The sequence below is a fragment of the Crinia signifera genome, chromosome 4, assembly GCF_055691185.1.
Source record: "Crinia signifera chromosome 4, ASM5569118v1, whole genome shotgun sequence".
In the NCBI taxonomy this organism is placed as follows: domain Eukaryota; kingdom Metazoa; phylum Chordata; class Amphibia; order Anura; family Myobatrachidae; genus Crinia; species Crinia signifera.
The window spans coordinates 170,883,550-170,900,138 of record NC_139220.1 but is presented as its reverse complement, the minus strand read 5'-3'; the positions used below and the strand labels follow the sequence as shown (position 1 = coordinate 170,900,138).

At 42.9% G+C, this 16,589-nt stretch overlaps 1 protein-coding gene across 1 annotated transcript in view; it reads left to right on the top strand.

Annotated features, from left to right (window-relative positions):
• Positions 1-16,589, top strand: part of BCAP29 (B cell receptor associated protein 29) — a 68,406-nt gene that overhangs the window by 33,123 nt on the left and 18,694 nt on the right. The window contains exon 4 of the mRNA XM_083182973.1: positions 14,905-15,055. Within this exon, the coding sequence (XP_083039099.1) occupies positions 14,905-15,055 (151 nt within the window). The remainder of the gene's footprint in view (positions 1-14,904; positions 15,056-16,589) is intronic.

Below are 16,589 nucleotides of genomic sequence, written 5' to 3'. Positions count from 1 at the left end.
TTGCAAATACCTTACCTGATCACCTGATCACTGCTTGTAGCGTGCTGGACGCTTCCTGGATCTGACTTCTTGGGACTTCCTGCTGCTGCTGCAGTGTGATAGAGAGAGAGATAGAGAGAGATAGAGAGATAGTGACAGAGAGAGCTATATTTTGTGTCTGCTACCCCCCCTTTTTGGGGGTGCAGGGGTTTAAATAACTGTCAGTGCTGCTGCTGCAGTGTCATACAGTGATAGATAGTGATAGATAGTGATAGATAGTGAGAGGTAGAGAGATAGAGAGATTTGTGTCTGCTACCCCCCCTTTTTGGGGGTGCAGGGGTTTAATTTTATATATATAACTGTCAGTGCTGCTGCTGCAGTGTCATAGAGTGATAGATAGTGATAGATAGTGATAGATAGTGAGAGATAGAGAGATAGAGAGAGATAGTGACAGAGAGTGATAGAGAGTGTATATTTTGTGTCTGCTACCCCCCCTTTTTGGGGGTGCAGGTTTTTTTTTATACATATAACTGTCAACTGTCAATAACTACTGCTGCTGCAGTGTCCTAGAGTGATAGATAGTGAGAGATAGTGAGAGATAGAGAGATAGAGAGAGATAGTGACAGAGAGTGATAGAGAGTGTATATTTTGTGTCTGCTACCCCCCCTTTTGTGCTGATCAGTATAACTGTGCTGATCAGCAACTTTTTGGGGGCGCAGGGGTTTTTTTTTTTATATATATACCTGTCAGTTGCTGCCAGTTGCACTGTCAGTTGCACCAAAGGTTGTGCACCTGCTGCCCCTCACTGGTAATCAGTGTCGCATCACTGATCACCTTTTTTGTTTTTGTGTGGTCTTTTTTTAATTTTTTTTTTACACACACTGTGATTTTGTGGGTGTCCTGTGGCCACTGTGCGCTGATCAGTGACGTACATCACTGATCAGCTTTTTCGGCACAGGGTTGATCTATTTTTTTTTTTTTTTGATCAAATTCCTGTTGCCTTTGAGCGCTGTTCAGTGACGGACGTTACTGACCAACATCTGTGCTCAATTTTTGGCGCAGGACCTTTTTTTTTGTTTTTTTAACCCCTTCAATTTTTATTTTTTTTAACCCCTTCAATTTTTATTTTTTTTAACCCCTTCAATTTTTTTTTTTTTGTATAAAGTATTTTTTTTTTTCTGCACTACATACACACTACACACTACATACCCCCCGGGTTGAAATAAAGTTTGTACCCCCCCCCCTACACTATACACGTGTTGAAACATTTCACTACCAGTAACACAAAAATAAAAATGGCATCCCAAATGTCATCCCAAATGTCATCCCAGTCATCCAGAAGAATGTATTCAGTGGAGGAGGCATATGCCATGCTTGCCTCTGACTGACACAGCCAGTGATGCAAGCGGGGAATTTGAAGAATTCGTCTTAAGCTCCTCTTCCTCCTCCGGTGATGAGGGACCCCCTCAAAGACGCCCCCGTAGATCAGCTGAGACCCCCCCCCCCCAATAATTGATCTAGTATGGACCCCACCACCAGACAATTTTGAGCCCCAGGTTCCTGAGTTTTTGGCCATGCCAGGAATCCAATTTGATTCCACAGGTCTCAGAGAAATTGACTTTTTCAAATTATTTTTCTCTGATGATTTTATAAATTTAATGGTGGACCAAACTAATTTATATGCCCAGCAGTTTATTGCTCAAAACCCCACGTCATCATTTGCTAGGTGGACCCCTGTAGATGCAGTAGAGATGATGACGTTTTGGGGTCTGGTGTTTCATATGGGCATTGTAAAAAAGCCAGAAATTAGGCAATATTGGAGTACAGATGTTCTGTACAGCACCCCATTTTACCGTATGGCCATGACCCGGACTCGTTTTGAGACAATTCTTAAATTTATACATTACACCGATAATGCACAGTGCCCACCCAGAGATGATCCCACCTTTGACCGGCTATTCAAAGTCAGGCCGGTCATTGATCATTTCAGTGCCAAATTTGCAGAGATGTACATCCCTGAAAAATTTATTTGCATTGACGAGTCCCTTATACATTTTAAAGGAAGGGTTAAATTCCGCCAGTACCTTCCCAGTAAGAGGGCAAGGTATGGCATAAAAATGTATAAGCTGTGTGAAAGCACCTCAGGGTACACCCACAGGTTTAGGGTATATGAAGGGAAGGAGTCAAGAATTGAACCGCCAGAATGCCCCCCCTCCCTCGTAGGTGTTAGTGGAAAAATTGTCTGGGATTTAGTGCACCCCTTCCTGGATAAAGGTTATCACCTCTATGTGGATAACTTTTACACTAGCATCCCCCTGTTTAAGGCCCTTGGTTCAAGAGGTACAGCAGCTTGCGGTACTGTGCGCAAGAACCAAAGAGGCCTCCCAAAAACGCACATTGCCCAAGTACTGAGAAGGGGTGAAAGCAGGGGAATATGCACCGAAAATATGTTGTTGGTCAAATATAAGGACAAGAGGGATGTCCTTATACTGACAACAATTCATGGAGACAGTACCACCTCCATCCCTGTACGAGGTACCACTACCCACACCTCAAAACCTAATTGTATCCTGGATTACAATAGGTACGTGGGCGGAGTGGATCTTTCAGATCAGGTACTGAAGCCGTACAGTGCCCTGCGGAAAACAAAAATCTGGTACAAGAAGGTGGCCGTCTATATCATCCAGGTGGCACTGTATAACGCTTACGTGCTATTCCGTTCTACCGGCCAGAGGGGGACATTTATGCACTTTCAAGAGGAAGTCATAAAGGGCCTAATATTTGGGAACCAGCAGGCAGAGGGCCCCAGTACTTCTAGTACTGGCCCCCGTATTGTACCAGGGCAGCATTTTCCTGATGAAATCCCCTCCACTGGAAAAAAGGGCAGGACACAAAAAAGGTGCAAAGTTTGCTATAAAAAGGGAATAAGAAAGCAAACTATTTTCCAGTGTGACACTTGCCCCGACAAACCCGGCCTATGTATAAAGGAGTGTTTTAAAATATACCACACATCTATGGATTATTAGGTTCATAATTTCACCGTGCTTCGGGGGTCTTGCTAATGCCACATAGCACCCACCATTCATTCCACCAGAATCTGAGCCGCAAAATCCAAAAATCACTCCTTCCCTTCTGAGTCCTGCCATGCACCCAAATGGTATTTTTTGGTCACATGTGAAGCATTGCCGTACTCGGGAGAAATTGGGGCACAGATTTTGGGGTGCTTTGTCTCCTTCATTCCTTCTGAAAATGAAAAATTTTGAGCCAGAACTGCATTTTTGTGTAAAAAAATGTAATTTTTCATTTTCACTGCCCACTTGTATCAAAATTGGTGAAACCCCCTGGGGGTTTGAAATGTACACTATACCCCTAGATGAATTCCCTGAGGGGTGTACTTTGCAAAATGGGGTGACTTGTGGGGGGGTTCCACTGTATTGGTGCAACATAGCACCCACCATTCATTCCACCAAAATCTGAGCTGCAAAATCCAAAAATCACTCCTTCCCTTCTGAGTCCTGCCATGCACCCAACTGGTATTTTTTGGTCACATGTGAGGCATTGCCGTACTCGGGAGAAATTGGGGCACAGATTTTGGGGTGCTTTTTCTCCTTCATACCTTCTGAAAATGAAAAATTTTGAGCCAGAACTGCATTTTTGTGTAAAAAAATGTAATTTGTCATTTTCACTGCCCACTTGTATCAAAATTGGTGAAACCCCTGGGGGTTTGAAATGTACACTATACCCCTAGATGAATTCCCTGAGGGGTGTACTTTGCAAAATGGGGTGACTTGTGGGGGGGTTCCACTGTATTGGTGCTTGGGGGGTCTTGCTAATGCGACATAGCACCCACCAAAATTCCACCAGAATCTGAGCTGCAAAATCCAAAAATCACTCCTTCCCTTCTGAGTCCTGCCATGCACCCAAATGGTATTTTTTGGTCACATGTGAGGCATTGCCGTACTCGGGAGAAATTGGGGCACAGATTTTGGGGTGCTTTGTCTCCTTCATACCTTCTGAAAATGAAAAATTTTGAGCCAGAACTGAATTTTTGTGTAAAAAAATGTAATTTTTCATTTGCACAGCCCAGTTGTATCAAAATTGGTGAAACCCCTGGGGGTTTGAAATGTACACTATACCCCTAGATGAATTCCCTAAGGGGTGTAGTTTGCAAAATGGGGTCACTTGTGGGGGGGTTCCACTGTATTGGTGCTTGGGGGGTCTTGCTAATGCGACATAGCACCACCCAAAATTCCACCAGAATCTGAGCTGCAAAATCCAAAAATCACTCCTTCCCTTCTGAGTCCTGCCATGCACCCAACTGGTATTTTTTGGTCACATGTGAGGCATTGCCGTACTCGGGAGAAATTGGGGCACAGATTTTGGGGTGCTTTGTCTCCTTCATACCTTCTGAAAATGAAAAATTTTGAGCCAGAACTGCATTTTTGTGTAAAAAAAATTATTTTTTCATTTTCACTGCCCACTTGTATCAAAATTGGTGAAACCCCTGGGGGTTTGAAATGTACACTATACCCCTAGATGAATTCCCTGAGGGGTGTACTTTGCAAAATGGGGTGACTTGTGGGGGGGTTCCACTGTATTGGTGCTTGGGGGGTCTTGCTAATGCGACATAGCACCCACCAAAATTCCACCAGAATCTGAGCTGCAAAATCCAAAAATCACTCCTTCCCTTCTGAGTCCTGCCATGCACCCAAATGGTATTTTTTGGTCACATGTGAGGCATTGACGTACTCGGGAGAAATTGGGGCACAGATTTTGGGGTGCTTTGTCTCCTTCATACCTTCTGAAAATGAAAAATTTTGAGCCAGAACTGCATTTTTGTGTAAAAAAATGTATTTTTTCATTTTCACTGCCCACTTGTATCAAAATTGGTGAAACCCCTGGGGGTTTGAAATGTACACTATACCCCTAGATGAATTCCCTGAGGGGTGTACTTTGCAAAATGGGGTGACTTGTGGGGGGGTTCCACTGTATTGGTGCAACATAGCACCCACCATTCATTCCACCAAAATCTGTGCTGCAAAATCCAAAAATCACTCCTTCCCTTCTGAGTCCTGCCATGCACCCAACTGGTATTTTTTGGTCACATGTGAGGCATTGCCGTACTCGGGAGAAATTGGGGCACAGATTTTGGGGTGCTTTTTCTCCTTCATACCTTCTGAAAATGAAAAATTTTGAGCCAGAACTGCATTTTTGTGTAAAAAAATGTATGTGTTCATTTTCACTGCCCAGTTGTATCAAAATTGGTGAAACCCCTGGGGGTTTGAAATGTACACTATACCCCTAGATGAATTCCCTGAGGGGTGTACTTTGCAAAATGGGGTGACTTGTGGGGGGGTTCCACTGTATTGGTGCTTGGGGGGTCTTGCTAATGCGACATAGCACCCACCAAAATTCCACCAGAATCTGAGCTGCAAAATCCAAAAATCACTCCTTCCCTTCTGAGTCCTGCCATGCACCCAACTGGTATTTTTTGGTCACATGTGAGGCATTGACGTACTCGGGAGAAATTGGGGCACAGATTTTGGGGTGCTTTTTCTCCTTCATTCCTTGTGAAAATGAAAAATTTTGAGCCAGAACTGCATTTTTGTGTAAAAAAATTAAATTTTTCATTTTCACTGCCCAGTTGTATCAAAATTGGTGAAACCCCTGGGGGTTTGAAATGTACACTATACCCCTAGATGAATTCCCTGAGGGGTGTAGTTTGCAAAATGGGGTCACTTGTGGGGGGGTTCCTAACCTTTAGCATCTTATGGTGCCTAGAAACCTACATGGTGCCTAAAAAATAATCTCATAAAAAGGAGGCTCCAAAATCAAGTAGGTGCTCCTTCTATTATGAAGCCTGTGGTTTGGTCACCGTGCACACTAGGGCCACATATAGGATATTTATGAAAACCAAAGAATTGGGGGAATCAATTTTTAGTCACATTTCTCTAGTAAAATGTACTGTGTTCCTTAGAAAAATGTATTAAAATTGCAAATCTGCAAAAAAAATGAAATTTTGAAATTTCACCTACACTTTGTTTTAATTCCTGTGAAACACCTAAAGGGTTAACAAACTTCCAAAATGCTGTTTTGAATACTGTGAGGGGTGCAGTTTTTGAAATGGTATCATTTATGGGGGTGTCTCACATACAAGTCCCTCAAAGTCACATCAGAACTGAACTGGTCCCTAAAAAAATCAGTGTTTGAAATTTTCTTGAAAATTTTAGAATTTGCTATTCATATTGTAAGCCTCCTAGTGTCCAAAAAAATGAAAAGGAAGTTGAAATAATGATGGAAACATAAAGTAGACATATGGTCTATGTTAGTTATTAACTATTTTGAGTGGTATGATTATTTGTCTCACAAGCAGAAAATTTAACATTTTGCAAATTGCTAAATTTTCCATTTTTTCACGATATTTTGGTATTTTTCACAAAAAAACACAGACTGTATCGACCCAAATTTACCACTAATTTGAAGTACAATGTGTCACGAAAAAACAATCTCAAAATCACTGGGATAAGTAAAAGCAAAAAAAAGTTATCCCCACTTAAGTGAGACATGTCAGATTTGAAAAAAAGGGCTCTGTCAGGAACGCAAAAACTGGCTCTGTCAGGAAGGGGTTAAAGCAAACTTAATTTTCTTCATAAATATGCTCTCCATTCAGGTTTTGCACGCACCACATAATTTAATAATGCATTTGATGGTGTTATTCAGGCAAATCCTTAATTGCTGTCGCACTTGCACTTCGGGAACAATATTGGATCACAAGGGAGGTATCTGAAATGGAGTGCTGCACTAGCTTAATAGATTTTAAATGATTGCTATCCCAAAAATTGATTCATTTATTTAGCAAAGGTAGAGTCATATATTATGCATCTTTAAGCATCTAATTCCAATGTAATGTGTGTTCTGCTCCTGTTTTAATATTTTTTTTTTTTTCAATAATATTTTTATTGGTTAAGTAAGTAGGGAAGAGTAATACAACAGAATGACTCATCTTAGCAAATCAGGTTATGTCACATCGTAGGTACAAGCGTTAACAAGTTTAAATTGACAGGAATAGCCATGTATCAGCTCGTCACAAAAAATACAGTCTGTAAAGAGGAAAGGTGAATTTTCGGTTAGGAGGGCATCTCGTAACTTTGACCATTAGAATCTATCAGAAGGGTGGTGTTCCCTTTTCTAAGACAGCCATATTATACCAGGTGGAAAGTCTCACAGCCTGTCTGAGATTGTTTTGATCAGTAGCAGGTAAAATATGGACATAAGGCAGCCAGATATCGAAAAATTTCGAGGCTCTCGTCTCAACATCCAACATACATTCCACCCAGTCCATTTGGTACATATAGGACAGTCTAGGCAAAAAGAGGGTTAGAGATATATTATCAGGTTTTATCCATTGTGATAGTATGGTTTTCTTAGCCGCAGCTGCGACCTTCGCCAGGAGGAGGCGTGTTCCCTGTGTAAGTTTAGGCGTGAGAGACAGTGGATAATAGTTCCATAAGGCCCAGGGCAAGTTAATTTTAAAAGTAATATTTAGAGTATTGGTGATGTAGGTCTGAATCTTGTCCCAAAAAAGCTGAACGGTGGTACAATACCATAAACAGTGAGCTATCTCCGCCCCCGGTAAGGAACATTTAAAACAATTAGAGTTGTCAGCTACTCCTGTAACTTGTCTTAGTTTAGGGGTATAGTAGGCCCTATGCAGTATCTTATATTGCATTTCAGCGTAAGACGCTGATACTAATTGTTTATTTAATTTTACTGTCAATTTAACTACGTCAAAAATGCTCAACTCGGGGGTTGTATCTTGCCATTTAGCTAATCCAGTAGTATGCTTTGACAAGTCCAATTTTTTTCGTGTTAGATCATAGAGCAGGGAGGTGGATGTTATTCGGTCCTTGCCTGTAATCATTAAGTTATTTAATGTGTTAGTTGACTCAGCTTTGGGTAAGGTGGTAAGCAGCTTAGATATATAGCTTCGGGCCTGGAAATATGCAAAGAGTGGGAAGTTAATATTTGGGAATTTTTCCTTTAGGTTTGATAGTGTGAGCTCGCTTGAGCGTTCTGTATCTAAGAATTGGTACACATATTTTAAGCCCCCAGCATACCATTTCCCGAACACATTGTCTGGGCTTCCCTCTTGAAAACCTTTATTATCAATTAGCGGTAAAAAGAGAGAGTAATTAGGGGGTAAACTGAAGCGCCTGCGTATCGTGCGCCAGGCCAGGTAAGGGGTAAAGAGTAGGGGGTTAGATCGCACTTCCTGCCCCACACTTAACAATGGCATATGCATGAGTGTTACCGGTGACATATTGGACAGGAAAGCTCTGTCTAGAGTTAGATTAGCATAATGACTCGTCCCCCCTACCCAATCCAGAATATAACGTAGGTTTGAAGCTAAAGCATAGTCTTGGATATTTGGTAAATTAATGCCTCCCAGAGACATGGGCTGCTGAAGCTTAAACAAAGCAATACGCGGTCGTTTCCCTGCCCATATGAAATTTGTGATTGCCTTATTTATTGACATGATCTCTTTCTTGTGTAGTAAATACGGTAACATCTGGACCGGATAGAGAAGACGAGGAAAGGAAACCATCTTAAACAATTGACATCTCCCCAGATATGATAATGGAAGGCGCTGCCATCTATCGAAGTCTTTCTTCATTTGAGCTATGAAGTGGGAATAATTCACTAGGTATAGATCGGATATTTGTCTAGGGAAACGTAGACCAAGATAAGTTAAATAGTTTTGTGCCCATCGAAACGGGAATGGTGGTGTCCACCCCTGAGTGGCCTCTGGGTGTAGTGCCAGTGATTCTGTTTTATCAAAATTAACTAGAAATCCTGAGATTTCGTGGAAGTTCGTTAGGATTTGCTGCACTTTTGGGATGGCTTGTTTGGGATTACTAACATACAATAATAGGTCATCCATCCTTCCATGCTTCTTCTTTCAGGAATACTCTAATCAAAGGGTCCAGGGCTAGGTTAAAAAATAGTGGCGAAAGTGGGCATCCTTGTCGGGTCCCTCTATATAGTGAGAAGTAGGAGGAGTTTATCCCATTGACTGTTACTTGTGCCGTGGGGCAAGAATAAAGCATTTTAAAAATGTTTATGAATCCCTCCCCAAATTGTTGTGTCTGTAGAACCCTTAGAACATGTGACCAGGAAACCCTATCAAATGCTTTGTCCGCATCGCAACTAACTATGATGGCCTCCTTGTTAGCTTGTTGTTGGAATTTATACAAAGCAGCAGTCATCATACGTACGTTATGGACAGATGTGCGCCCCCGTACAAAACCATTTTGAGCTGGATGTAGTATCCTGGGCAAAATGTCTTGAAGTCTTTGCGCTATTAGTTTAGTAAAGATTTTTAAGTCCTGATTTAGCAGGGAAATTGGTCTGTATGACTGAACCTTCTTGGGGTCTTTCCCAGGTTTGGGAAAGACCACAATTCTAGCCTCTGTGAATCCCCCGGGAGAAGGGTTGCCCGATAGTAAGGAGTTAATTAAGGCCATAAGTGGAGTGTGTAGTTGTTCCTTCGCCATCTGATAATATTCTGAACTAAACCCGTCTGGGCCCGGTGATTTACCTTTCTGTAATGATTTAATGATGGATGTCAACTCTAAATCGGTGACGGGGGATGTAAGTGCTTCCCTTTCTTCAGGGGTTAGCATCGGTAGGTCTGCCAACCTCAGGAAATCTGTACCTGCCTCTGGATTGTCTGATTGGGGTGCGTATAGTTGATCATAGTATTTCTGAAACGTCTGTGTGATTTTTAGTGGATCCTCCTCAGTTAGCCCCGAGGATGTTTCTATTTGGAGAACTTGGGAAGGAGTTGTGTGGGCCCGGACTAAGTTGGCCAACAATTTCCCCGCCTTATTGGAGCCTCTATAATATCTATTCCTTTGAATATTATGCGTGAACTGAGCTCTCTCAGTACATAAGGCATCATACGCCTGTTTGGCTGTTTTATAGGAGGTACGCGTTTCAGTATTGTCTGTTTGGAGTAAGGCATCGTAGGCTTCCGTTAAACGAGAACTGCAATCTGCTATAGCACTCGCCAATTTCTTGCGCTTCCTGGCCACATATTCCATAATCTGGCCTCTTATCACTGGCTTAGAGGCTGCCCAAAATAAATTAATGTCTTGCTCATGTTCTGCGTTGTCTTGCATGTACGATTGAATCACATGTTTCAGATGCAACTTAAAGTCACTGGAGTTACTTAAATAAGAGGGGAACCTCCAATTGTAAGAGGTAGGTAGAGTGTTCTTAAGTGATAATGTAAACCATATTGGGGCGTGATCAGATAAGGTAATCAGGTTTATCCCGGAGTCTAGAACTCTATAATACAGGGATTTTGACATTAACCAATAATCAATCCTGGAGGAGGAGTGGTGGGGGTGGGAATAAAAGGTATATTCCCTGGACACTGGATTGCGACATCGCCATGGATCACATAAACCCAATCCCTCAATTAAAAGTGTTATTGGCGGGGTCTCCTTTCCCTCACCTCCTTCTCCTCTACCTGTGGATCTGTCAAGCCCAGCCGATTGCACACAATTAAAGTCACCGCCCACTATGATCTCACCTTCCGCCCATGTCAGTAATTTAGAATAGACATCTGTGAAAAACACTTTATATCTACTCAATGGTGCGTATACTGCAGCCAGTGTGTAAACTGATCCAAGCAGCTTAACTTTAATAAAAATAAAGTGTCCCTCTGGATCCGACCATACATCTCGAATATCATAGGGGAGGTGTTTTCGAAATAAGATCAGTACTCCCCGCTTTTTTGAAGTGAAAGATGCTGCTCTAAATTCCCCGACCCAACTATCCCTCAGAACATTGTTGTCGCTTCTATTCCAATGTGTCTCTTGTATGAATGCAATGTCTGGCTTAGAGCGTTTCAAATGAGCCAGAATCTTTTTCCTCTTAATCGGTGTGTTCAACCCCTCTACATTCCATGAAATAAATTTAAGAGAAGACTGTACTCTAGTGACCTTATTGGTCTCTGTGGCCATTTCTATCCAATACCTGTCCTAAACCACATAACAATAAATGTATAACTTGGGCCTGGTCCCCTTCCCGTCCCAGCAAGCGGGTCGGGGTACCCTGAATAAGTAACATTATAATAGCTTGTACCTGAGGACATAGAGTCATTCGTGTAAGTAACATTAGTAATTATTAACCATATAGTTTTGATTAATTTCAAGAACCAATAACACAGCCAGGAGAGCTGCATTGTATCTAGGTAATACATCAATCTCACATGAAGGATACTTGTAAGAAAAAATAGTGCAACACCAAAGCACTGTGTCGAAACATTAACAACTGTCTGTACTGTAAAGTCTACCCAAACATTTCCTGGTAGATATGGGCCAGAGTTCCACCAATCTGAAAAATGTCACAACGGTGACATCTAAACTCAGCATTCTCTGAGTCATTGAGAATAATAGGAATATAACGTGGTATATAAGTGAAAGGTTTTGAGTCCCAGATTCAACAGGGCAAGGGGCCCCCAACATATAAAGTCTCAAGGGATATACATGTCTGAATGTTACCAGATCCAGATGGTCAATCCGCGTCTGACATGTGTGAAGCAGCACCATCTTTTAAGGAGTCAATGAAGTTTCTTGCCGCTTGTGGGGTGTCCAAGAAGTATTGTCTCCCCTCGTGGACTACTCTCAACTTGGCTGGATAGAGTAAGGCAAATTTCTGTCCCATGTCGAATAGCTGTTTACATGCTGGTGCAAATTCTTTCCGTTGAGCTGCCACGAGGAAAGAGAAGTCTTGAAATAACAAAAGCTTGCTACCTTGGAATTTCAGATCTTTGTGCTTTCTGTATGCATCCAATAGGCGGACCTTGTCTGCATAATTAAGAATTCTTAAGATCACCGGTCTAGGTCTGTCACGTGTATTCTGTCTTTCCGGGCCTATTCGGTGTACTCTCTCGACCACTAATGATCCTTCCTGGGGTACACATCCCAACTCTCTCGGAAGCCAGCTCGACACCAACGGCATAAGCTCTGCGGTCTTTACGGATTCGGGTAGCCCTATGATACGTATATTGTTCCGTCTATTCCTGTTTTCCAGGTCCTCAAGCTTATCGTGGATAGTGGCCACCAATTTTTCCTGTGTTGCTACCAGTGTCTTAGAGGCTGCCAGTTCATCTTCTAGATCCGAGATTCTCTGTTCAGCTTCCGAGAGCCTCTGTGCATGCTGTGTCAACTGGGTGAGGGTTGAATCAATCGATTGTTGTATAGGTGCCAGCTTTTGATCCAGTAATGAAGCTAAAATAGCCGTGAGTTCTTGTGTGGATGTCGATTGTGGTCCTGGAGATGATGGTATGTCGGAATCTCCCTCCTGTCCCGACACTGGAGAAGTGGGGGAGTGAGACGTAACCAATTTCCCCCGACTTTTAGACTGCTGTCCACCTTTCTGTGCCCGTTGTGGTTTTGCTACATATTTATCCATGATGTAGGGTAAAATATAGCTGTTATGATAGTATTAGCCTGTTGTGCCACTCGTATTCCTGTATGTCGCAGCTCCTCCGACCTGCAGCAGTAAGCCACGCACACAGGCAATTTACAGGTTAATTTCTCAGGATAAGGTCCCTATAATGTAGCACGATGGGGTGATGTATTACACTGAGGTTATAGGGCGAAGGCCAATGAAGTGTTTAAGATGTCCTACACAGATAGCAATTAAGAAAGATGCCCAGGGGAGACTAGTGTAAAGCTGATGGTAGATTCAGTGCTTAGCAGTTCAGATGTCACAGGTTCTGTAGCAGTATGTCGCTTGTCTCCCTGTTCACCAGCTTGAGGTCAGTAGGCCACCCACTACTCGCCTGGTAACAGCAGCCGTTTAATTCTTCCCCTCTCTCTTTTGGCTCCTTTAGCTGGGTGGAGGTTTGGGCGCTGTGTCTTTAACTGGCACAGTGTTTCTTTCTGTGTGTGCTGGGGGTCCTGCTCCACCAAATCCAGGCCCTTGTAGGAGTCTAATGGAGAAAGTTTGTGGAGATTTGTTTGTAGCCTGGGGGCTGAAGCAGGCAGCCCGGGGGCTGAAGCAGGCAGCCCAGGGTCTGCTATGTGCTGGTGCAGCGTTCCCAAGATGGCGGCCGGGCTCCGGGGGTCAGGTGACTTGGATGCCCAGAGACGCATCCACTATTTGATTTTATAGGGAGCGCTTAACAGGGGGAGGCCTCCGGAGGTGGTGGGAGATGTGCGGGGAGGAGATGGGTACCTGGGGCGGGTGTAGCAACCCGCGATCTCGTCCACGATGTCCGCGTCCCGGCCCGCTCCAAAATCCAGGTCCCGGCTTTACCGGCCGCTCCGTCGGAGTAGGCCGCAACCCGCAGAGACGCTAGGCAGCGTCTCCCGGCTCCGCTGCTCTACCCGGCGGGCGTCTCCGGTGGCTGGGTGCTTAGATGAGTGAGTGGGGGCTGAGTTTCGGGGGTCCAGGTGTCTGTATTTTGTGGTTTTATCCCGGCCTTGGACGGAGCTTCCCCGATCAGCGTCCGCTCTGGGTCCCGTTCAAGCCACGCCCCCCTGTTTTAATATTTGCATTTCTAGCTGTGAGCAGTATCCCTTTATCTCAAATACTATTGCAGTGTTACTTATACAGTACCTCTTTCAGACATACGTAAAAATGAACGAGCATCAACCCGGGACTAGCGAATGTCTGAAAGGGTCTTGGGATTTCACTCCTGGATCCTAATCTCCTGCCATTGTCCCGGGTCACTAAAATACCCAGATTGAACCTGGGAGTGAAATTTCAGGTAGTATGTCTGAAAGGGGTATAAATCTTAAAATCTCCACCACAAGTGTGGTGCTCCCAAACCTATGCTATTGCTCCTATCACTAGTAACTTATGCCTTGGCATTTTGTACTATGCATTTTTACATTTTATGTTACAGGTCTTAACAACTTGACAGAACAGTCATATGGTAATATATGAAATACGAGGGTTGATTAAAAAGTACCTGTGTTAAGCAAATTTTTCTTTTTCTTTTTTATGTCTTTCTGGGTTTGTGTGGCTAAATGGTTAATATCTTGCCTATATCAGCATTAGGCATTAACACCAGTCATTAACTCTTTAATGCAGAGCCTTCTTTTCCAATCTATTATATAGACTGTACACTAGTTACCAGCCCCCCACAATGATGTAATGTCAGCACCGACGGCTGTGCGCACCCGAATGGAGCAACACTTGTTTGGCTCTGGCAGGCGCCAGCCATCTATTTGCCGCCGCCAAGTAAAACACTTATAGTGTGTACACACGGTTCGATATGGCTTCCGATGTTGACGATATCGTCAACATCGGAAGCCATATCGTATACATATCGCATACTGATTGTATGCATTGTAAGGGCTTCCTAGCCCGATGCGCGCTCCCGTTTAAGGAGAGATCGGAGGGGAGATAGAGTGGGCAGCACACTCTATCTAGCACAAATCGCAAGCATATCGCATGCATCGTATGTGCCTTGCGATATGCTTAAGATGCGATGTGCTATACGATTTACAGGGCCCTGTCAGTCATCCTGTTGTTAAGTCAAAATCGCTTAGTCAAAATCTTAAGCAAATCTTAAGGCACATAGGAAATCGCATAGTAAATCAAATAGGAAATCGCATAGCAAATTGTATGGTAAAAAGTCAAAATCGCATATCTTAAGGCATATCTTAAGGAGTAGAGAAAAAAAAAAAAAAAGGGAAGAGTAAAAATCGGACAAAACATCGAATCGTACATCGGATCGCACAGAACATCGAACCGTGTGTACACACTCTTACATTAACTTTTATTATGTAAGATAAATATAAACACTGTTATGGCTGAGTTTATTGGAAGCATTGAATGTGTAATAATCAGTTTCCTTTAGATGCTTATACCATGTGCTGTATGTATCACTTTATATTACAGATGCTATAAGAGAAGTGAGAAAGTATTCTGCAAATCAGGGAATTGATCAGTCTGCAAACCTTCACCCTGGTTCTTATGATCACATCCAAATGAAACTTTTTAGATCTCAACGGAATCTTTATATCTCTGGATTCTCCCTGTTCCTGTGGCTGTAAGTGTCTTTCCAAATAGTCATCCTTATTTTTCAGAATTTTACTATTAAATATTTGTTTAATAAATGAGGGATGGAAAAAGATGAAAAAAAAAAAAAGGAGTCATGTAATCTGTGGTAGGAACCGGTATTTTTTACAGAACTATGGAGTTATTCAAAATAAAGCATAGGGCTAAATTTAATAAAGCTGGGTACATGTTTTTTCAAATGAAATGCACCACAGGTGGAATCCCGGGCCGTTTTTGCTCAGCTCGACAGACACACGTCAGACGGAATTCAGTGTTGTCAAAATTGGGCTCGTCTGCGATAACGGCCTTGTATCTTTCATAAACAGCTGTGAATTTGACAATCTGCGGCTGTTTACGATGAAAGCGTCCAGACTTGTTTTAAAGTCTGAGCTGTTTTGTCGGAATCTGCCTTCAATGCTGTCGGAAATGGCAGCATTAAATAGGAATCAGCCACTATTTCCCCTGTGGGAAATAGCGGCCAGCATTGCATACCCCCTGTATGTTTAACAATGTGTGCTCCCTCTGGTCATTAACAACCCCATCAATCGTCTGTACATGCAGTCAAATCCTGACTATATAGTCAACGACAGCTATACTCCTGCATCGTTAAATGTGTATGCACTATATCGTTTGCTCAGGGAGTTCTAGACAGTTCAAAGGAAATTTTTAGCATTGTAATTCATGGACGATATCATCTGCGTACCCAGCTTTAAAATTGGTTTTGCAATGCTGCTGGTTTTTCACTAAACACATTGCTGACCCAGTTTTGTTTACATTTTGTCAAGTGTCTGTTTTGCAAATCGCTACCAAAACTGCTGTAAAGTTGATATAGCTCACAAAAGCATGTGATTGGAAGTAGCTGGTCAATCAAAAGATGAGGAATCAAAATTGTAATTTATTATGTTGTTTATATATTGTGTACATTTTGCAGTGCTTTACGTAAACCAGGGCTCGACAAACCCCGGAGGCCAGGTTGCCACGGCGACCAGATTCTGCTTCCTGGTGACCAGATTTTTTGGGGGAGGAAGCAAAATCTGATCTTGGCTGGGTGGGCTTATGGTAACAGCCGGGCAGATCGTCAACCCCCCCTGCCTGTATAAGAGGCAAGAGCAGGTCCATTGCGGCTATTACAAAACTCGAGCTGGCATCGTGAGCCAATTGGAGTTTGCAGTTTGGGAGCCAATCAGGAGCGGCACTGGTAGCTCAGTTCCTGATTGACTGGCAGGCCGAGCACTGAATGGCTCACGATCTGGCGTGAGTTCTGAAATAGCCATGCCGCGGTGGGCCTGCTCTTATACAGGGGGGGGGGGGAGTTGAAACCCATAGCAACAAGCATGTAGGTACGCAAAACTTATGTGGCATAATATGTAATTATGGCATGAGTTATTATATGTAATAGGCATTACAGTGTGTAGCATAATGTGTGATGAGCATTATGATGTTTGGTATAATGTGTAAAGGACATATGGCATGTGGTATATGTAATGGGCATTATGGCATGTGTACATTTTTGTGCGCACTTTTGG